The 24,163-nt window shown below is 34.1% G+C and overlaps 1 protein-coding gene across 2 annotated transcripts in view; it reads right to left on the reverse strand.

The window, feature by feature from the left end:
- Nucleotides 1–24,163, reverse strand: part of LOC150093795 (uncharacterized) — a 311,113-nt gene that overhangs the window by 149,025 nt on the left and 137,925 nt on the right. For both annotated transcript variants that reach the window (XM_090412760.1, XM_090412758.1), the window contains exon 7: nt 23,829–23,982. In XM_090412760.1, coding sequence (XP_090268886.1) covers nt 23,829–23,982 — 154 coding nt within the window. The remainder of the gene's footprint in view (nt 1–23,828; nt 23,983–24,163) is intronic.

The following is a 24,163-nucleotide window of genomic DNA, read 5'->3' on the forward strand; positions in this document are numbered from 1 at the left end:
AATTCAAACAGCAGAAATGAGGTTTCTCAGAAAAACAGTTGGATATACCAAGTGGGACCATAAAACAAATGAAGAAATCTTACAATCCTTGAAAATAAAACCAATGAATTACTACATAAGATATAAACAAAAATGGCTAGAAAATTTAAATCAAATGGACAACAGGAGACTACCAAAAATGTTATACAGATACAAAATAAGCGGAAAAAGAAGAATCGGAAGACCAAGAAAGAGATGGCATGAGACCGGAACAGGCCACTTGCCCTAAAATCCATGTTAAGAAGATATAAAAAGGCATTCCTTGCTTTATAATTTACCGTATATTATCGCGTATAATGGTAAAAATTTATGGTAAAAAATACTACTTAAAGTTAGGGGTTCGCATTATATGCAGATCCTAAAAAATATAACATCTTATTAGACTTGCACACACAATATATACTACCTAATGCCTATGCAACCAAATCTACTTGACCCACTTGCATTCGGCGACCAAGCGTGCATCGTATCTGTGCATAAATGTGCGCTCAGTCGCCGTATGATAGAGCACAGTTAGGTATATCGGTTTAACCAGAGTTCATTTTAAATATTATTTGTTAAACAAACCTAGCCTGAAAATGAGCCAACAGAAACATAAACGTTCATCTTTTGAAGCAGGATTTAAATTGCATGTCGTGCAGTTTGTAGAAGAACATAATGTTGCTATGAGAGAATTTGGTTTAGCAGAGAGTAATATTAGACTTTGGCGTAAGCAAAAAGACAGTCTTGAAAAAATCCCCAAAACGAAACATGCCCATCATGGAGATGTAGCATCCTTTCCAGAACTCGAAGAAGAGCTAAATGAATAGATTTTGATGCAACGACAAGATGGCATTATAATAACAAGAAATGCAATTCGTTTTCGAGCTCTACAACTCAAGAATGGTAAATTCAAGGACACAACAGGTATTTCATCTTTTCTTGCTTCGCCTGGGTGGTGCAACAGATTTATGGAACGGAAAGCATTAACATTACGACACTGAACAAAAATTGCGCAGAAGTTACCAATGCAGCTTGAAGAAAAAGTTCAGTCCTTCCTTAAATTTATCATAAAATTACAGAAGTGTTACGGATATAAACTTTGCTAAATTGGCAATATGGATGAGACGTCCATGTACTTTGATATGCCTGGGAATAGAACAGTAAACTCAGTTGGTGAAAAGGGTGTCTTCATAAAAATAACAGGACATGAAAAAACTCATTTTACCATTGTTCTAGCATGCATGGCAGACGGAACCAAATTAAAGCCAACAGTGATATTTAAAAAGAAGAAAATTCTGAAGCATATGAAATTTCCACCAGGTGTAATTGTTTGTGCCAATCAGAAAGGTTGAATGGATGAACAAGGTGTACAATTGTGGCTGGATCAAGTATAGAACATACGTCCAAGTAGCTTGTTACGCCAACAAAGCATGCTAGTCTGGGATATGATCCGGGCGCATTTAATGGAGGCAAGCAAAGAGAAAGCACTTGAGTTACGTACAGACCTAGCAGTCATACCGGGTGATCTAACTTCTGTTTTGCAGCTTGATGTCAGCTTGAATAAGCCGTTTAAAGATCACTTACGTGAAAAATGGAGAGAATGGATGTCATCTGGTTTGGTGAAGATGACAAAGGGTGGGAATTTTCAGAAGCCTGAGATCACCCTAGTCACCAGCTGGGTTAAAGAAGCGTGGGATTCGATATCATCTGAAATGATTCAACGCTCATTTCTTAAATGTGAAATAATTCAATGAATGGATCCGAAGATCATATACGAAAGCGAGGATGACGCACAACAAAATGGAGCGCATGAAGACGATGACAACTGCTACACTGATGATGCAATCCTTACAGATGAATTTATAAATGAAATGTTTAATGACTAAAAAGAAAGAATTTAAAGGATTTTGACATTTTGTTTTAAAATAAATACTTCTTTTGTTAATTCGTATTGTATTATTTATAATGTTATGGAACAAGATTAACAGATCGCATTATACATGGACATGGCATTTTAGGGCAAGTTTTCAAACAAAATTTCTAGTTTGCAATATTCGTGGATCGCATTATAAGCGATAATATACGGTAGTTTCCCTGACTTTCTATGTTAGATCTTATACTAGTTATTAGTTTTTCTAGACTCCTGATACCAAACGCATTTAGGTGTCAGCCGTCAACTCTTATACAAATCCAATCTTCCTCAAACTCACTCCACACAAAAAACTTGCATCCATTCATTCTACATTGCTATCACTTACACACACACACTTGGAATTGCAGAGGAAAAAGATCTGTAATTGATTATATCATTACTAATTGAAAACTAGCTGCAAGTGTGAAAGATGTACATATTTACAGAGGAAGTGAAAATTTTCAGATTATTTAGTAGTCTCTAAAATTGAAATACTAGCAAAATGGAGAAAGGAAGTAAATAAGAATAAAAACAATTAGAATTAGAATGCTATATCAATCATGATTAACAGATTACCTAAAAGAAGTCCAAATCAGTGACTGATAAAACTTCAATAAAGATAATCCATAAAGCAAAAGTACTTGGAAAGTAAAATAAAATATTAAAAGTAAAACATTAAACATCTGGAACACAGATATAGAAAATGCAATAAAAGAAAAACAAATGCCACATAAATCACTCCTTCAAAAACATACAAATGAAACAGAAGAAATATACAAAAACAAAAGAAATATAGCTAAAACCATAGTACAAAAAGCTGATCAAGAATCTTTGGATAAATTTATTAATAAAATAGAAGATGTACATGGAAGACAAGACATAGCCTACAAAATATTAAGGAAATTAAACAACGAAGAAAGAGATACAGCACAAATCAACATAATACAAGAGAAACAATGGATAGAACATTAAAAGAATTTATGGTATGACCCAAATTTAATAACAGAAAATAATAGTGAAGATCAGTACTGATATAGAAACAATAAAATTTGAAAAACTAAAAGAGGCAATAAAGATATCAAAAAATAGAAAATTAACATGATTAGATAATATAATACAGAGCTTTGGAAATATGGCAGAGAATATTTACATCACAGATTTTTAAAATAAAAAAAACTGTTGGAGGAAATGGCAGATTCCATCAGGTTGGTTAAAAGCTAAGGTTATATCTATATTTAAGAAAGGAGACAGAGATGATTGCAGAAATTATAGAGGAATAAGTTTATTAAATATAGGTTACAAAATTTAGTAAAATCTTGAATAAAAGACTTCAAAATATTGCAAAAAATCTACTCTTAGAAGAACAAAATGGTTTCAGACATGGAAGGTCATGTATAGGACAATATTTATGAAAACAAATCACTAAAAAAAAGAAGAATTTAATTTAGAGACTCATATGGCCTTTATAGATTACGATAAAGTTTTGATAAAATATACACAGAAAAACTATGGAAGATAATGAAAAAACAAGGATATCCATTACATTTGGTATAAGCTATACAAAGTTCATATAAAAATACAAAAATACAGTTAAAGTTAGGTAATAAATTGACAGAAGAGATTGAAATAAATCAGGGTGTTAGAAATGATGGAGATTATCTCCCACTCTATTCAATATATATATTGATCAGATAATTAAAATATGGAAAACAACAACAAAACAAGGTATCCAGTTAACCAGACGAACTGTTATCCAATACAATGCTGTATACAGATAATCAGATTATATCACAAGATAATGAAGTTGACCTTCAAAAATCAGTTTACAAATTAAACAAAATAAGCCAACATTACAATTTAAAAATTTCACAAAAGAAAACAAAAGGCAGGGCATTTAAAGATTGAGATCATGTTAGATCAAAAAGTTATAGAAAATAAAATAGAACAGATGACATAGGTTAATTATTTAGGCTGCATAATGACATATCTAAAAGATAAAGATATAAATGAAAAAATAAAGAAATTTCAAAAAATATGTGGAACAATTAAAAGGAATAAATAAACAAGACGAGAAACGCAACTAAAATTTTACGAAGCAATGGCCACTCCCACTCTATTATATAGTTCAGAAACAATGACTGTTATAAAGAAAGATGAAAGCAAAATACAAGGCAGAGATGAGATTTTTAAGAGCAATTAAAGGACAACAAAATTGGACCATATAAGAAATGAAGAGATCAAGGAATATAGAGAGAAATGGAAAACATACAGGGTGTTCGGGATAAATTTGACATATTTATAATTAATTATATTTTTCCGTAAGTTACATGTATTAACACACTTCTCTTCATTTAAAAGTTTGGACCCTTCTTCATTCATATACAAGATGTCAGAAAGGATGGATAGCTGGAACCCACCTGAATCATGGAAGAGAATAACTTGTATCATGATGATTCGTGCCCGCCATCAAAATAAGGATATTACGACTGCTGCCCAATGCTCCCTGAATACAGTAAAAACAATCAGGCATGAACTAGAGACTTGCAATGGTGACTACGAGGATGTAGCAAGAAGAAAGATCCCTAGCAGACGATCTGATTGCATTCGTACAGCAGAATTCCTCGCAAATCTGCAGGAACAGGTGTTGAAGAACCCTGGCATTGGAATTCGGGCTTTGTTCGTGGAGTTGCTAACTGTAGTCAAGCCCTGGATAACAAGGGTAGCCAATGGTAGGCCGTATGTATGGCAGCAGGATTCGGCCCCTTGCCACACCTCTGGGAAAAGTCAAAAATGGTTGTCTGAAAATTTCTACGACTTCACCAGTCCAAATGTTTGGCCTCCAAACTCCCCAGACCTTAACCCCATGGATTATTTTGTATGGGGCGCAGTTGAAAAAGACACCAATCGCACTTCCAGTAATACAAAAGCCCAGTTAATGGATAAAATTAAAACAGTTTTTGCGGCCCTTCCCAGGGAGACTGTAGCATCAGCTTGTTCGAGGTTCCGAAGCAGAATTGAAGCTGTGATCGATGCTAATGGTGGTTATTTTGAGTAAATCTTGTTGATAGTATTGTAATTAACTCTGCCTGTAATGTTTTTTTGTCAATTCATTAAATTTAATAGATACAAAGAAGATTTTCTTTTTCCTTACGAAACTGTCAAATTTATCCCGAACACCCTGTATACTTAGGATGGAAAGATATCAGCTACTAAAAGAGGTGGATAGATTATAGACCAAAGGTAGAGAGAGAGAGAGAGAAACACCAGCCGTAAGATGGGAAGACCAGGGAAGCTAGAACAGGTAAGTGCCTAATCCTTGAAGAGAAGAAGAAATAGTTGGGAAGTCATGGGAATTTTATTACTCCCAAACACTACCTCTAAAAAATAAATGCTGCGTGTGGACTAGGATCAAGAGCAAAGTAACCTGTTGATATTCTTTTTGAAGAGCTGGAGATTGTAGTCCTTGAAAATACTTTGTGTGGGAGGCTGCTCCACAGAACTGAAGTGGATGGAACAAAAGATGACTAACAATAACAGGGAGTAACAGGTTTGGTGAGTCTGCAGTTCAATTGGAAAAGGATGTTCAGCAGCCGCTGCTCATATTCATATAGATTTAGTGGAAATTGGAGAGATACTAGTTCTCTCCTGAACAGTGACTGTGGAGATATCTAGAAGACACAATGTGGAAACTTATCATCTATGAGACAGCAGCTAAAGACAAAGCATGACAAGTCCATCAACCGACTATGCTACTCTTGTCTGGACTGCATCAAGAATTTTAAAAGAGGCCAAAGGTGCACTATCCCAAATATGAAAGTATTCCAAGGTTGGGGAAGACTTGAGATTTGTACACAGTAAGCAACTGGGTAAGAGAGGAGTAACATCTTGAGCAAAAAAAAAAAGCATGCCAGTTTTCTGGAAGCTGAATATATAGAGCTGATGTGATCATGCCAGGAAAGACTAGGAGTGAGATTCATTCCAAGAGAGATCTGGTTTTGACTGTTAAGTTGAGCATTATGAAAAGTAAGTGGAAAATAACTTTTGCAAAAAAAAAACTGTTTTTTGGAAGCAATGAAGATGACTAGGTTGTTGTCCCACTGCAAAAAAAAAATTAAAATATTAAAAATATTACAAAAAAAATTCTACATTCATTTCAACAATCAAAGTATCAACAGCAACTTAAATGATGTGCTTCATCATCTGCAGACATCCAAACCTGATCTATTTTTACTGTCCAAACTACACCTTATGATTCTTTCCACTGCAATGGTGGTACTTATCCTTTTGTGCAATCCAACATTCATTGCGAGAGGATGTCTAATCTTGAGTCTTCCCTTTTTGAGGCATCTGATTTCTTTGCTTTGTCTCATTCATCTGCTGTCTTTACCATTCTCCCAATTCTGATATTCATTCCGATCTCTAACTTATCTATGAAGCTTGACTTCATAGAAGTTCCCCAACTTGTATGAAGTTTGGGGAACATCAGGTTACCATAGTTCAGGAATAGAAGGGTTGGAATTTTGAATAGTGAGGAATGAAAACCTTTATTCCCACATGGATAATGTAATGAGCGCAACTAGTATCCGGATTTGAAAAATTGAAACAGTAAAAGTTTTACATTACAACAATGCCAATTGGAAAGATTTCTGTGACTTACTGTTTCAGTTTTTCAAATCCGAATACTAGTTGTGCGCATTACATTATCCATGTTGGAATAAAGGTTTTCATTCCTCACTCTATTCAAAATTCCCACCCTTCTATTCCTGAACTATGGTTTCCAAAAAATGTGTCAGGATGATCCAAGAGAGAATAAACTGCTTATCAGGAGTGCTGAAACAAGAACCAGTTTCATTTGCAGCCTACACTAAAGCCTGTGATATATGCAAAACCATAATTAATAAAACTGATTTCGACAGGGCTAAATGTGGAAAATTTATCACCTGTGCCAATGGCAGTCATGCTTTCTGGTCTCTTGCAAAAGCCACTGGGCATAACTTTCATCCGTCTGCATCCAAATGGTAATGTTGCGACATCACCCAAACACAAGGCCGATCTGGAAGCATTCTTCTCATTTCATGGTTTAACTGCATAGTAGTGTTACAATTATTTAGATTTACTTTCATTCTAGTATGGCAACGTGAAGAGAAAGAGAACAGGAGAGTATACAGAGGGAAGAAATATGTTTACACGTCACCCAGACAGAGAGCATCCAGACTCCATGCCAAGGATATATATTGAAGTTTAGTAGATCTGATAAAAGTATATGATAAGGTGCTAAGAGGAAAGCTATTCAACATGCAAAAATTATATGGTGTAAATTGGATGTTAAACAAAGAAATATGCAGACTATACTTAGACTATAAGTAGCAAGTTAGAATTTCATAATGGAGGTACAGAAAGATAGTTTGATGTAAATTTTGATACAAGGGTTTATGCTATTGCCACTATTCTAGATCACCTATGTTGTTCACATTATAAAAGAAAGAAGCATTATTAACTTGGCTCTTTACTTAGCAGGTATATACTTCTAAATAAATGCACTAATCTTTGGAAATCTCAACTAAACAGAATTATTTTTGTATCAAACTGGTGTGAAAAACAGCAATAAAAACTGAATATAGATAGAAACCTGAAAGAGAAATAAAATAAACCATTCTAAATAATGAATCTACAGAATAGTTAAAGACCTAAATTATTTAAGCATAATTTTTTATTCAAGATGGCAAATTTGATATGGAAACAGATAACAGAATAAGTAAAGCTGATGATGGGAAGCCATCTGAACAAAATATGGAATAAAAGAGAAATTAGCCAAAACATCAACTAGCAGATAATTAGGTCAAATAGTCAGATCAAGTAGTATGTAAACCAATTTAAAATTATGGATGTGAGACTTTTGGTTTAAAATAGAGCAGTTGCTCAAGCCCTTAAGAAAGTTCTGAATAAAACTGGAGCAAGCAAAGAGATTGCATCAATGGTAGAAAATATATTAGAAAGAAACATTATTAGCAGTCAAGAATGCATAAGCATAAATAAATCGAGGTATATGGTCAATTAAACATAGTGGGAGAAGAAAGCAGAGAAAAACAGGTTTGACATCAGAAAAAAAAAAAGAACTGCTAGAAGAAAGAGGTAGATTGATATAGTTTGTACTTTAGAAGACCACAATATAATATGATAATACTGGAGACCTTACAAATAGCAAATTACTGTAGAAGAAAATTGTTCAAGGAAGTTAATAGTAATGTAAACTGATTTTTGTGATACTATCATAATATCCTATACACCCTATGATAATGCATATCAGGAATTGATTATAAACCAAGATAATGTTGACTCTCATTATAGCAACCACAACTATAACTACCAGAAATACAATTTCATTAATACAGACCAGTTTACAATAAAAACATTTATTGAAACCTACCAGTTTCGCCAGCTAACCGTCTGGCTTTTTCAAGGCGTTACAGAGATATGAAAGCTAGTAAATGCAAATTAAAAGGAACATAAAAAACCGTTTATGTTCCTTTTAATTTGCATTTACTAGCTTTCATAACTATAACTACCAAAATGTTTTGCAGCTTCCATATAAAAATCTTTTTGATTAAAATATGCCACAAAATTAAATGATTATCTAATGAGAGTGGTAGGAAACTGACAGATACAAGGAAGTAATAAGTGGCCTGGAATGGGTTACCCACAATTTGTATTAGACCATTCTTATTTATAAGTGATCTAGTTTCAAATAATAAGAATAGACTTTCTCTTTTTGCTGATAGGCAAAGATGGGCAATTCAATTGTTCAGAGTAGATAGTTCTTATTTCTTCTCATGTAAGCAGAATTTAAAATTTAACCTGAACAAATGTAAATATGAGATCTGGTAAGGCAATAGTATATTAGACGAATATAAGCTGAGTAGGAAAGCTTTAGAAAACAGTAATGAATATAAGAATATTCTCTTTCCAACAGGGAATTTGTCTCTTGCCAATGTGACTGGCAAGAAAACTAGTAAAGCTTAGTAGATTATAGGCTTTCAAAAGCTACACATGTAGAAATGGGAAAAATTACGATATACACAAGTCCCTAGTCAGCAAATATTACATTATGACCCAACTTGAATCACCAATGTTTTTTTTTAATGGATGTCAAGAGAAAATCAAAGTATTCAGAGACAATCATCAATAAAAAATGTTTTTTTTTTTTATATATATTAGGATTGAAAATGAGGAATGGTCTTCAGCAAGAATGAATTTGTAGAACTCAGTGTAAAAAAATTTACAGCTTGAGCAGAGTCTAATTAAAAACTGACTATCTAAGGCATAATTAGGCAAGAAAGAATAATTTTCTAATTTGTTTGGCTTTATTTAACTGGAAAGTTTTCTCATAGCTCTGTTCTATCATGTGGTCTATATTATTCCAGGTCATATAATCTAGACTATTAGAAATGTCATCAAAATAGTTGCGGCAATTAATATCACTTATATTCGATTCGTACCTGATGTGTTGGATTCTTTCTCTGAGTAGTGCCAATGAAGTCCTTTGGTAAATTCTTTTGGCTTGTATGGATTGAATATGTCCTTTGAAGATAAGAAATTTAGGGATGATAGAGAAATCCCTACACCTTTTTATGGCCTTTCTGCATTTTTCCTTTTCTAGGCACTGTACTTTGTGTTTCATTAGACTATTTAAATTATACATGTTTTTGGTCATAAAATGTTACAAAATATAAGACTTATTGTTAAATTGACCATATATTTAATATGTACGTATGTTCGTACAAATTGCCTACCGGTTTCGCTAGTAACTGACTAGCTTTCTCAAGGCTTGCACAGTACAAAAAATGGTAAATGCAAAAAAGGTTTAAGAATACAAAAAAATGTTAGTGCCTGTTAGGTAGCTAAGGTAACACGTTCGCGTGACATTTCTACTCAGCATCATGAACACGCATTACATGCAAATGCGCAATATGATTTCTCGTGTACTGTAGTTCTGTTGAACTGAGGGAATTAATTAGATTTTTCCAAGTATCGTTCAGTATGGCCCTTGATTTCTGTTTAGGTTGCTCCCTGCATGTAACACAACTGCTGCTTCTTTAAATAATCGATGTCTGTAATCTTCGTCTACGCAGGGCATAGAACTGTTATTCCAGTCTATAGTGTGGTTCGAAGTTGAAAAGTGATGTGCTAATCCGGAGGTGATCGTTCTGTTGTGATTAACATCGCCAACATGTTCTTTCTGTCTTATTTCCAGGCTTCTCGAAGTTTGTCCAATGTAGGAAAGCCCGCACGTGCATGGAATATTATACACACCTGGATATTTATAAAATGGAACAGTGTCTTTAGGAGATCTTAGAACCTGTCTGATGCTATTAGTTGGTTTAAATACAACCCTGATGTTCTGGGTCTTTAACAATCTCGCAATTTTTGTGGAAATTTCTTTAAATTTCTTCAAATTTAACAACAAGGTATACAAACAATTAGAAGGCCTAGCCATGGGCAGCCCCCTGTCACCACCATGTGCAGACCTTTTCATGGAGAAATTTGAAAATGAAATCTTCTTCACCAGCATTACTCCTAAACCTTCAATATGGTGGTGATATGTAGACGATATCTTCATCATATGGAAAGACAACATAGAAAACCTACATATGTTTGTTAATAGAATCAATGCACTCCACAATAAAATCAAATTTATTCTAGAAGTAGAAAATAACGAACAGCAACACTTCTTGGACTTACTAGTTAAAAGACAAGGTAACAGTATCAAACTGTCAATTTACAAAAAACCTACGGATACTGAACAATACCTACATTACTCTTCAAACCATCATAGGTCACATAAACATAGCATCATCCACATGTTGAGAAATCGAGCTAGAAAATTTATCTCTGACGAGGAAGAAGTTCAAACAGAACTGTCTCAAATAGCTACAACACTATCACAAAATGGTTATCCTCGAAACATCAACAAATTTCTATACAAAGATAACCAACAAGAAAGAACAGTCTCCCAGCAAATTTCAACAGCAGTCATCCCCTTTATAGGTTCAATTTCCACAAAAATTGCAAGATTGTTAAAGACCCATAACATCAAGGTTGTATTTAAACCAACTAATAGCATCAGACAAGTTCTAAGATCTCCTAAAGACAGTGTTCCATTTTATAATATTCCATGCACGTGCAGTCTTTCCTACATTGGACAAACTTCGAGAAGCCTGGAAATAAGACAGAAAGAACATGTTGGCGACGTTAATCACAACAGAACGATCACCTCAGGATTAGCACATCACTTTTCAACTTCGAACCACACTATAGACTGGAATAACAGTTCTATGCCCTACGTAGACAAAGATTACAGACATCGATTATTTAAAGAAGAAGCAGTTGTGTTACATGCAGGGAGCAACTTAAACAGAAATCAAGGGGCCATACTGAACGATACTTGGAAAAATCTAATTAATTCCCTCAGTTCAACAGAACTACAGTATGCGAAAAATCATATTACGCGTTTGCATGTAATGCGTGTTCATGATGCTGAGTAGAAATGTCACACGAACGTGTTACCTTAGCTACCTAACAGGTACTAACGTTTTTTTGTATTCTTAAACCTTTTTTGCATTTACCATTTTTTGTACTGCAAGCTTTGAGAAAGCTAGTCAGCTACTAGCAAAACCGGTAGGCAATTTGTACAAACATACGCATGTATTAAATATATGGTCAATTTAATGACCATATATTTAACATTTTATGACCAAAAACATGTATAATTTAAATAGTCTAATGAAACACAAAGTACGGTGCCTAGAAAAGGAAAAATGCAGAAAGGCCAAGCTATTGAACCACTTAACTTTCCTAAAAAGGTGTAGGGATTTCTCTATCATCCCTAAATTTCTTATCTTCAAAGGACATATTCAATCCATACAAGTCAAAAGAATTTACCAAAGGACTTCATTGGCACTACTCAGAGAAAGAATTGAATATAAGTGATTAACTGCCACAACTATTTTGATGACGTTTATAATAGTCTAGATTATATGACCTGGAATAACATAGACCACATGAAAGAACAGAGCTATGAGAAAACTTTCCAGTTAAAATTAGAAAATTTAAAGAACTTTATAAGAAAAAATACCAGACACATAATGAATAATTGTCAAGCTAATGCTGTTACCTTGAAAGGACTTGGGTCTCTTAGAGGAGTATGATGATGTAAGAGTATATTGTAGAAATTAGCCTTACAATTGCTTTTAGGTTGAACATTGTGCAATGATTGTTCTTGATGAACATATGCTGTAATTGTTTCATACTTTAGCTGTATTAAACTTATAAGTTTTAATATTGATAAATAGATTTATAATGTCATTCACTAAGCCAACTAGACTATAAATAGTCTAGTTGGCTTAGTGAATGACATCTCCCACTCTTCAAATGACAGGTTCTCACTCAGAATCCTACATCATGAATATATGTGAAAAGTGGTGATATACAATTTTCATCTATCCAGTATCAAACCATCACATGAGTCTCTGAAGAACTGAAGCAGTGTTTTTAAGATCAGGATTTGCTGATTATTAAAACCTTGAACCCAATCAGATTCACAGTAAAAATCTTTTGTAAATTATATTTATTAAAATTAATATTTAAAAAGAAAGCAGACAAGTGAATGGAATTCTAATAATGCAGCTTCTTGAATGGAAAAGTAGTTTTCTTGTTGCTATGAAATTAGGAATTTTGAGCTGTAGTGTGTGTTAAACAATACCCTTCACATCACTAGCAAGTGATGTGAAGTCATACCACCTTCACCACGAGTTGCCCCAGTCCTGAAAATACTTCAGGCGCAAACTTTGTTTGCTAATACTTAGATAAAGGATTAAACCAAGTACATAATTTCTCGGTATCTTTAATTTATAGTATAACCAAGTGGAAAAACTTACAACAACAACTCTCTAATCCAGAGTATTATAATGTTTGACACCTTTTGGCAACTCGTATATAAAAATATGACTTCTGCATTATTTCAACCTTGATATCACCTGTGGGTCTGGCTCCCACTGATGAGACCTCAATAAAAGTGAAAACCAGTCTGGGTAGTAACCCTTCCCATAATGCATAGCATTATACATGTCTGCAAGGAGATGTGCTTTGCATTATGGGATACTAAGGCAAGTGACGTGAAGTCACCTTTATCACAAGTTTCCCCAGTCCTGAAAATACTTTAGGCACAATCTTTGTTTGCTTACACTTGGGTAAAGGATTAAACCAAGTATATAATTTTTTGGTGTCTTTAATTTATAGTATAACCAAGTGAAAAAATTTTCAACAACAAGAATTTTTCACAGAGTAAAGATTTTATTTGAAATAGTCACAAAATCAACTTGTGATTTTTTAGGAATTGTATTCACTTAAAGATAATGCTTACAAATCTTTCAAGGGTTTGAATGGACACCCCTCCCCCCACCATTCTGGACACTGTGCAATCCTCATATAATAGGATTTCATTTTATGTCCTATCAACTATATACAAAAATAAATTAGGAAAAAATCCTTAGCCCATCCATAGTACTAATTAATGTACTATAGGTTTACAACTTTTTGTGGGTGAGAATAACAAAAAAAATAAATAAATAAATAAAAAATCACTGTTTAGGAAATAAGATCCATCTAATTTTCTTCTCATTTCTACTTAGATCCTTTCAGAGAAAGGAATGACTATTTCAACGATCTTTAGGATAATTTCATTTTTTTTTTTTAAAGAGAACTTTGTAAGGAGCACTCACTGTTGAGCAAAACCTTAACCTGAGTGATCCTGTGATCTCTATGTCTTTGCAATAGTGAGAATCAACCTGTAACATTATTTCCAGGATTTCATCTATAAATAGTAGTTAGATATGCTGTGTATTTACATTTTTATCCAGAACAGGCTAATAAAATATCAAAGATGATACATTGTTGTTATTATTATACAGATATTTCCATGGCGTTGGAAAACTCACCACAGGAGATCCATTATTCACACAATATCCATCATTGTGTGAATAAAATCTTCTCCTTAAACCTATTTACTGATGAAGCACTCACAACATCTGGCAAATCCATTCCACACACTCACCACCCTACAAGCAAAAATTCCTAATACCCTTGCTAAACACACTCTTACACAATTTCCATGGGTGATCCCTTGTTCTCTTCCTTCTTGCCATGTACTGAAAAAAGTCCTCAATATCAATCGTATAAAATCCTTTAATAATTATATGCTTCTATCGTGCCTCCTCTTATTTGTCTATCAGCAATCTAATCTTCTATTCCTCATAGGGAGTATGCCATAAACCTGCAACAATCTTTTTCACTCACCTCTAGAGCCTCTCCACCACCTCTTCGTCCCCATGGAACCTGGGTTTCAGATCTGCTCGCAGTAATCCAGATATGGCTTAACAAAGCCTTATATAGGGGAACAATAATCTCTTTATCCCTGCTTATCAGTGTGTTCTTCAACAACTAATAATCTGATGTGCAGTTTTGATTACCTTCACAATATCCCTCTAAACTTTAGCTCACTGTCCCCCAAGTCCATAGCCTCATCAGTTTCGTGCAGTTCAGTTCCATCAGTGTAGTACAACACTCAAGATTTCCTCTTTCCAAAATGCATCACCTTACACTTCACCACATTGCTCTTCCCAATTTAGCATCAGAAACAACCTATTTCCCATCAAAATCCTTTATCACTAATGTGCAGAAAATTACATACTGAGCCCTGTATACACCACTACTTATCTGCCTTCTTCTGGACTCAACTCCTCCGTAAACTACTTTGATATTTATCCATAAGCCACCTTCTAATCTAAATCACCAGATTCATATTCATCCCCATTTGCTCTAATTTATGCAATAGAATTCTATGTGTAGCTTTGTCAAATTCCTTTGCAAAGTCTAGCAATATCACTGAGTAGTCATTTGTCTTATCCAACTCCATTGTGACTTAATTATAAAATGTAAGCAGATTATTAAGGCAAGATCTACTCTTCACAAAACCATGTTGTCTCTTATGAAGTATCATATTCCTATCAACCCAATCCTGAATACAGTCTTTCATCAATTTCTCCAATACCTCAACCACCACTCCTGAGATGCTGATTGGCCTATAATTTGCTAAATCTTGGAGCCCTCTTTATGCAATGGACTATTTTGCCTTCTTTGCATTCCATTGCCACCTTCCCATTACTGAAGCTTAAACAGCTTTGTCAGAAGTGCTGATAATTTCCTTGCCCATTGTCATAATACACTGGAAGATATACATCTAATCCCATGGCTGTGTTTGCATTAAGTTTCTGAAATATTCTGAGCACCTCCAAATCTTCAATCTATTTTCTCCCATTAGTCAATATCGCATCTGGCATTGCAACATCACCACCTAGATGGTACAATGCCTAAAATGCTCACTCAGTAATTTAACTATTTGATTTGCTTTTGTTACCTCTACACGATCAGCATTTTTTAGTCATCCTTCCATAGTCATTCCTCCTCTTACTTGCCACATAGCAAAACTCTTTAGGATTTCTTTTGGTCTCACCAGCTAAACTTTCTTTCATAACTAGCTTTGGCCTTCCTTACCATACAGGTTGCCCTTCTTGTCTGTGCCTTGTTTGTACTGCTCATGGACATGGTGATCACTTTTTTCTTTATAATCCCTTCACAACTTTTTCTTTGTCTGCAACTCTTGCTTAATGATGCTATTCATCCATATAATTCCTACATGATTTATCCTTCTGACTCTGGGTATACATTCTGATATTGCTTTCTTCCACACACCTTGACCACCTCGTATGTGCAACCAACATCCCCCCCCCCCCAGGTTCTTATACCCTGTCACTGCAAAAGCCGACTCCTCAGCTTGTCATAATCACCTACTTTTTAATTCTGTACATGTCCCTTCTTAACAGAATATTCTGCACGTCTGGCAATCTCTCCAGGTCAAGACTGAATGATCATTTTCCTCAAGTAGAGGCAGCCTAGAAAGATTAGTTACTGTTCTCTGATGCTATGATCAGATTCAGCACTCTCGAAACTCGTGTCCTCTCCCTTACATGCTGTCTCAGATAATTATCTCTCAAAAGCGCTATAAATTCCATTTCCTTCCCAGCCTGTGACCATACTCCTCTTCCCAATGCATATTCCCATAGTTGAAATTTCCCATATTATTTGACCTACACTAATTGTGCTAATGCATGCTATCTACTTTCTCCCTTAAACACCCTGGATCTGGATTTAGCAGCAACCAATTAGGCATTTGATCCTGTTAGCCATCTGGATTCATTCCACTGATGTACAATCTGACTGACTCCTTTTGTCTTCAATTCCTCTATCATTAGCAACTCCCCCCCCCCCACCATCCTATCATCTCTGTGACACCATATCCTTTGCACTCTATTCCTATGACCAGATCATCCTCAATCATTCGCTGGTCATCTTGTTGCATTGAAGAAAATGCTCGGACGGAACTGCTATTAGACCATATCGTCGCCGCTGACCATTTTCGCCCACTCTACAACCCACACTCGAACCCGAACTTCTAAAAAAACTAGAGAGAGTCCTCACTGCTCGTGCTTCCACTTCCTTTAATACTCCTAGCTTCTGCTCTCCCTATTATGTCATTGCTTGCAGAGACGTCACTTAAGCCATTTCTGCACACAGCATCTTCTCTGTTCAATAGAGCCCCGCACGTGTCCTAACTTCGCACGCTGACTGCCTGGGATTATGTTTACAATTCAATTCCATTTATCTATACTTTGCTCTGACTTTTGTAATACAAGACAATCTAAACAATGTTTTGTTTCCTGCCCTCTGTTTATAGGACCATTTATGAAATAATACATAGAAAAATACCAAAATTATTATTAGCATATTTACAATTATTATTCTTGCCTATTTACAAGCATTTTTTCTTTTGAAATTTTGCAACTCAGTCAAATCCTGAATGAAATGCTTAAGAATAAATTAAGCCTTTCATTCCAGATTTAACAGGAGTCCTGCAAGGTGATGTACTAGCATCTTATTTGTTTTTAATATGCTTGGACTACATCTTCCAGACACCATCAACACAGAAGATCTTGGTTTTAACATTAAAATTAAAACATCCATCCACACCATGCAAATAACTGATCTTAGCTTTGCTGACGATGTTGTACTCATTGATACAGAACCAACAAATGCACAGAAACATCTCAGTCTACTAGAGGCACAGGCTAAACTTATGGATCTGCAGATCAACATCCAAAAATCCAAAGTATTCTCAATAGGTTGTGAAAACTTTATACTTCATATCAACAATAAACCCTTAGAAAGAGTAAAGGACTTTCAATACCTTGGATCGTACATCGGCAATGCAGAAAATGATATCAGAAAACGTAAAGAGTCTAGTCTTCCATAACAAACTCCGCCCCATCTGGAAATCATCATTAGTATCATTAAAGACAAAATTAAGACTATACCATGCAACCAGTAGATCCATCTTCTTGTATGGTTCTCAAACCTGGACAATAAACGCCAAAAAAACTATCAGATCTAATTAACTACTTTGGAACTACATGTCTCAGACTGATCCTTAAATACACCTGGATGGACTAAGTCACTAACTCTAGTCTTCTCTGTTTTTCAAAAACAAATTCATTTGTGGAAGAAGTTCTCTGAATCTTGCAAAAAATGTGCAGCTTAACCATCTTACGTCAGTATGTAACAATAATTCACTATGCTCACTCTCGCATTCTTTTAGCAAAGTCCAAAATTGACGACGCAGTAAGCTATTTGACCTTACTGAATTAACAATTTTGAAAGCAACATTTATAACATGATTGAATTTCGGTACTTTTGAACCCAAGGCCTGCTGATGGATGATGCAATAATAGTCCACAAAACTTGGTATATCTTCATCATTTTTACAAAGAGTGACGAAACCGATTTTATTACCTACCATTGCAGGTGCTCCCGTCCGTAGTTATTGACACTAACTTATGAATTGGAAAACTTGTACGTACAATGTAATTCTTAAATAAATCATAGATATCTTGACCTCTTGTTCGTCCTTGAATTGGAATAATGGTTAATAATTCTTCTGTGGCCAACATATCCTCAAAAACCATTCGAATAAAAATACATAATTGTGCAGTACCAGCATAATCAGCAGATTCGTCAAACTTTAGTAACAAAAAGTTGCACTTGTTTATGATTTCATGCAGAATCTCTTCAAGGTTCCGGCTGGTTTCTTCTGCTCTACGCATGATTGTGTTTCGTGATAATGACATATTGTTAATAGCAGTTATTATTTCTGATTTATTCTTAAAATTTTGAAATAATATTTCACCAGGTTTGATGAAGGCTTCCTTCCATAATTCTCCATCTTGAAACAGCTTATTACGTTTAATTAAAGATTCAGCAACGTTTGAATGATGCAATTGTAGCAGCCTTTGCGCTTGTATTGTACTTGACGAAAATATTTTGTTGTGCTGTCAGTAGTGCCTTCATTTGATGTACCTTTGCTTTTCTTAAGGCAGTGCCCTGTGGAAAATCTTCTTCGTAATTTTTATGAACAGTTCAATAGTGTCTTTCAACGTTTGCTTTTTTCAGTAAAGCCACATTCGCATTGCAAATTATACATATGCATTTGTCTTTCATCATAATAAAGAAAAAATCTTCTTCCCATTCTTTATGATAGTGATAAGTTTTTATTTTTTTCACACTTGTTCTTGGCTCACTCATTGTTATCATTAATTTTTTTTATTAACAATACTAATTGCATTCACTTGCTTAATTTAAAATAATACACACTAAAGATCGATAAACGGAAAACAATTTCATTTGATTACTCGGTACTAAAATACTGGATAATTGGGACACTTTGGCTGCAAGTCTTGATCAAGAACAATACACAGATGGACTGTCAACTGCCAGTGTACACATCATCAAACGTGTTACCATTGGGTGCGTTCAGAACAGTCCAGCAAATGTTTCTGGATGAAGCGAATCAAGTGACTGCTGTAAAACGATGGCTTTGTTGTTAACTGCTAAATTATAAACTTTACATCAGATTAGAAATAAATTAGTTTGACAATTATTTTTTCAATTAATAATTTTGATTATCATTTATCTATTCATTTTCAATCTATTTATTCGTTTAATTTGCTACATTCATTAAGAAACGAATAATTTGCTACATTCAGGTGCCATGCGGTCAACGTCTTGGCCACTTCTGGTATATATTATGGAAATCTTTGTCAAATGATAATTAACCATAAGTCATTACCTTATGATAATTAATCATAAGGTAATATCACGATTATTACAGCCTTGCCTATGAAAGCCAATAATAGTTTACCATTCCCTTACATTTCTCAAACTTCAGATATCTGCGTACCCCTTTCTTACATTTTCATTATTACCAAGTACCCCCTAATTAATTAAAAAATAAATTCATTCATTGATTAAAAATAAATTCATTAATTAAAATTAATTTAAAATATTAATTAAATATCTATTTTATTTGAATTTATATGTTCATGTAAACAAAAACCATGATTTATTTTTAAATTTTGGTTCTCTAGAGATGTCAGACAACACACTCAATTTCATTTGATCCAGATGCAATATCAACGTTTTCTTGTTGCTTACAGCTACTTGTATTTGCTATATTGCTCTCTTTTGGGGTTTTTATAAATCCGATCTTTAACCAACCAATGATCCATATGTAAGAATTTGAAAGCTAAAAAAAATACTGTATTTAATTGAATACAACAAACTTTTTTCCCAAAATAAAGCTAAAAAATCGTGTTGCAAGATACATGCAGGAATTTTCGGAAACTAAAGTTTTCAGAAAAAAACTGAAAATGGTGTGACTTACCAAGAAGCTCCTACTTGCTATCACTGCTTTTGGCATTGAGAACAGTTTCTTTGTGTGCATTGTCAAAGTCATCTTCTTTCCCATTATTTCAAGCAAAAATTACCAGTAATTTACAAGACTTGAGATACGTACAGCAGCGAAGAACTGCATATGATTGGTGCGGTATTAACAAAAGATTGCACGAACCAAAGACAAATTAGCATTTCAACAGTTGAGTTGAAATGCTAATTCCCTTCAACCGAATTCCATAATATCTGAAACACATACACTATATATTTCTTAGTTTTAACATGTTAACGACACGGGTGGTGTCAAGCAAAACCATATGTTCCACCAGCAACATATGGTTTTGCTTGGTCTATACAGCCGTTTCTGTTGGAGAGGGGGATGTGATTCATTAGTTAGTGCAGTTTTGTCCCGGTTGTCTCTAATTGTACTGTTTGTTGAAAAATATGACTCTTAATTACGCACAGCTGAAAATTGCCACGTACCCCCCTAACGACCTTTCGTGTACCCCAAGGGTATGCGTACCACACTTTGAGAAACACTGCATTAAAGGGCAAGTCAAACTGTATTACAATGCCAAAATCTACTTGTACTGAAAGAGAATATTGTAATTTTATTGGAATATTGAGCATTTACAAGGCATTTAAGACAAATGTCTTGTAGATACTAAAATTACTCAACCTGGTAAAAGCAGACTTTGCAGACAATAATGTTACCACACGGAATTAGGTGAACTAGCCTGTAGGCAGCATTACATTAAAGCAAATCCCAATATATGAAATAATGATATATATATATACACACACAAACTAAGAAATATATAAGGGCTAAGATATATATAAGAAGGAACTTTGTAAAAGCCTTCTATACAAACAATCAGTTCCTAAATATATATCCATAAGGGGGTGAACTAAAATATTATGATAATATTACATAAGTTTACATTATTAGCTTCTTGAAAACAATTTTCAAGAAAGTTAATTTGTTATTTGTAAAGTACAATATTGTCAACTCTTACCACCACTAACTGCACCAAGCCACCTAAGATTGTGATCTCATGGATCTTTTCCAAGATATCACGACATCATACACTTACTTTGCTAACCTTCCTCACTCAATTATTTAACGACAGCAACTTAAGGCAGCTCAGCTTGCATATACTTGAATGTTAATGATGCAAGATTCCTTTCCAATATCTTCCTTTTTAATATCACTGGTAGGCAGTGATATTAAACTATAGTGATATTATATTAAAAAGGAAGATATTACTTTCTAATGGCCTCCTTTTTAATATGACTGCCAGTGATGCGATCTGTTCAGTGATTTTTCTCAGAGAACTCATGTCTCTGATTCTCCAGTCATTGAGTAGCTGTTATTTCTAACCCAGCTCATAGGTATGACTTGAACAATGTCTTATATACTGCTAGTGAACTAATTACTCTCTTATTCCTGAATATAAAGTTATTCAAATGGCTCCCACCATACTAGCTTCGTTTATTCTATTCTCTATTTCAATATTTAATTTGCTGTTTATTCAACATTGTACATAAATAGTTGGAATATTTTATTTGCTATACAGGTTCTCCATTGAGAATGGAAATAATGTTATCATGTTCCAGCCTACTTTCAGAGTAACATTTGATTCCTAATTTTCATAACAAATTTGTTATAAGTAGACTCAGGAAGTTAAAGAGGCAATTAAAAACGTGTGTGTGCACGCGAGCGCATGTGCTCTGAGAGAATACGGAGAACACAGAAAGCAAAGCAGTTTGTAAAACTAGCTAAAAAGTCATGGAAAGACTTCAGAAAGAACACAGAAAATAAATATCAGCAAAGTGGCAGAATATTCTCGGGGCTATTGAAAAAGCATAGAAATAAGGAAATGAGTACTATAGATATACTAAATAGATATTCTCAATGTCTAGAGTAATTACTTTGAAAGATAGCTAAATTAAACAAGTAATGAGAGTACAACAGTTGAATAAAGAGGAATAACTTTTACAGTGCCTTCACTGCATAATTAAGAAGGATTAAATTCCAGATGATTTAGAGCTCTCTTAATATCCTACTATAAAATGGGAAATAAAGCCGAATGTGAGAATTACTGAGTGTTCCTGTAGGAGTTATGCAAGCATACTTGAGAAAAGGCTAATAAAATTGGAAAGGAAACCTGAAGAAGAATAAACTGGGTTCAAGCCAAATAGAGATTGTCAGGATCATATGTTCACTTCACTATTCACTTAAAGACAAAATAATTAGAAATCAGGGGAATATAACAAAGATCTGTATTTGAGTTATGTAGATATGGAAAATTCATATGACAAGGTGCCAAGAAAGAAGTTTAAAATGTTCCAATTATATGGAACATTAAATTTAGCAATCTATATTGAGTTGTAAGATGGTTTGATGTTAAATCAGATTTGAGACAAGAGTGCACACATTATCTTCACTATTATTCATCATCTATAAATATCACATTATGAAGGAAAATGGCATTAACTTAATATCAATAGTGAAGATGCTAATCTCAGCTTCTTACTTTATGCTGATATTACACTCTTAAATGAAATCACTACTAATCTGCAGGATCAAGATTCCCAACCTAAATTCAATGACTGCTGTAATAAATCTGGTAAGAAAATCAGCAATAAAAAACAAAGACTGAAAATTGGCAGGAACACTGAAAACGTCAACTGCCTGAATGGAGAACCTAGAGAACAAGTTAAACATTTCATCTATTTAGGCACAAATATTAGCGAGATTAAATTAAATATCGAAAGACAACAGAATTAGCTAAACTGGTATTATAAGAAGTCAACCGAATAAATTTATGTGGAATAAGACAGAAATTAGTCAAAACACTAAACTAGCTATATACAAGACTGTGTTAAAAATAATTTTAACTTATGGATCTGAAAGTTGGTTAAAAATTAAATGCTTGATCAAAGAATGGAGACTACAAATGAGTTCTGAGAAAGATTAGGAGAGTGAAAACAGATGGCATCAATGGCTGAATATATTAAAAACAAGGATATTAGGAAAGAACTTGACACTTACATTCAGGAATGTGCAATCACCTCCCAGCATCCATCATTGTCCTGCAGCACAGATGACCAATGCAAATCATCTCCCCACCACACCAAACATCCAGAATTAGTGTACCATATACCTCCTATAGTCATTTTGAAAAGGCATCAGAAGGATCTTAAATAACAGACAAGGGTTGAAGTCCTCCAATCCTGATCCAAAGGGTTAGGGCTGGAGGACTTATTCTATAATAATATTTGCATATTTTGGTCTTCATTTACCTCTGAAAACTACTCATATATAACTAATCTGTGATAACATCCTATTTTAAACTTCCGGTATATTCTTCAGATAAAGACAAGAAATGTCTTTATCTGAAGATAAAGACATTTCTTGCATGTTTTCTTCATTGAATTTATGTACATCTTTATGCTGAAACGCAATGTAAGTAACGATTAGCCCACATCATGAACAGAAACACAGCAGGCTTATCACTGTACGTTTTACATTTGTGTCTAACTGGAATCTGCAGTTTCTCCCCCAGATATTCAGATTGTCATTAATTCTTATGATAAAGTTCAATATTGATGATACTTTCATCTGTACTGCAAACTTCAGGAATGCATTACAAATATATAACGAGGGTGAAATGTAATAATAATTATGTTCAAGTTAATAACAAGAAATTAACATTTCAAAATTTAACTAGATTATGCTTATTTTGTGATATTACACAGTATCACACCAAAGTAGCAGCATCTCAACTATCCAACCTGTAGATAACTAGTTAACCAATACTTTAGTTCAGTACATCATTGGACTCCTGCAACAGCACTGTGTAATCATACCATCAGTTAGGTAATCAGCAAATCGATTTCCCAAATGTTATCAGATAGAATGTTATATTTTCATTTACAAAAAAAATAAAAACCTCTCTTTAATATTTAGTCTGCTAATATATATGACTAAACTTACTTATTCCTTGTTTATCAGCTATTCCATACACTATTGCTGGCCTTAATATCACATAATTTAAATCAGGAATGTCTGCAAGCTCCTCCTCCACCTGTAATTTAAACCTTGCCACAGATGTCCAGGGATCAAGCTTGACATTTTCTTTCACAGGTGTCTGAAATTACTCAAGTTGCATATAAACTGTGATTTCAAAGTTTATTCAAGTGTATACAGTTATCTGAGATGTTTTAATACTTCAGACCTATTTCTTAGCAAACAAGTTATAAATTAGTGAAAGTTTTACAGAAAATGTGTGTGCATGCATACCAAATGTTCTTTTTCCCCTTGACAGTATT

This window comes from Typopeltis vanoorti, chromosome 23, assembly GCF_054136105.1.
Source record: "Typopeltis vanoorti isolate ZY-2024b chromosome 23, IOZ_Tvanoo_1.0, whole genome shotgun sequence".
NCBI lineage: Eukaryota > Metazoa > Arthropoda > Arachnida > Uropygi > Thelyphonidae > Typopeltis > Typopeltis vanoorti.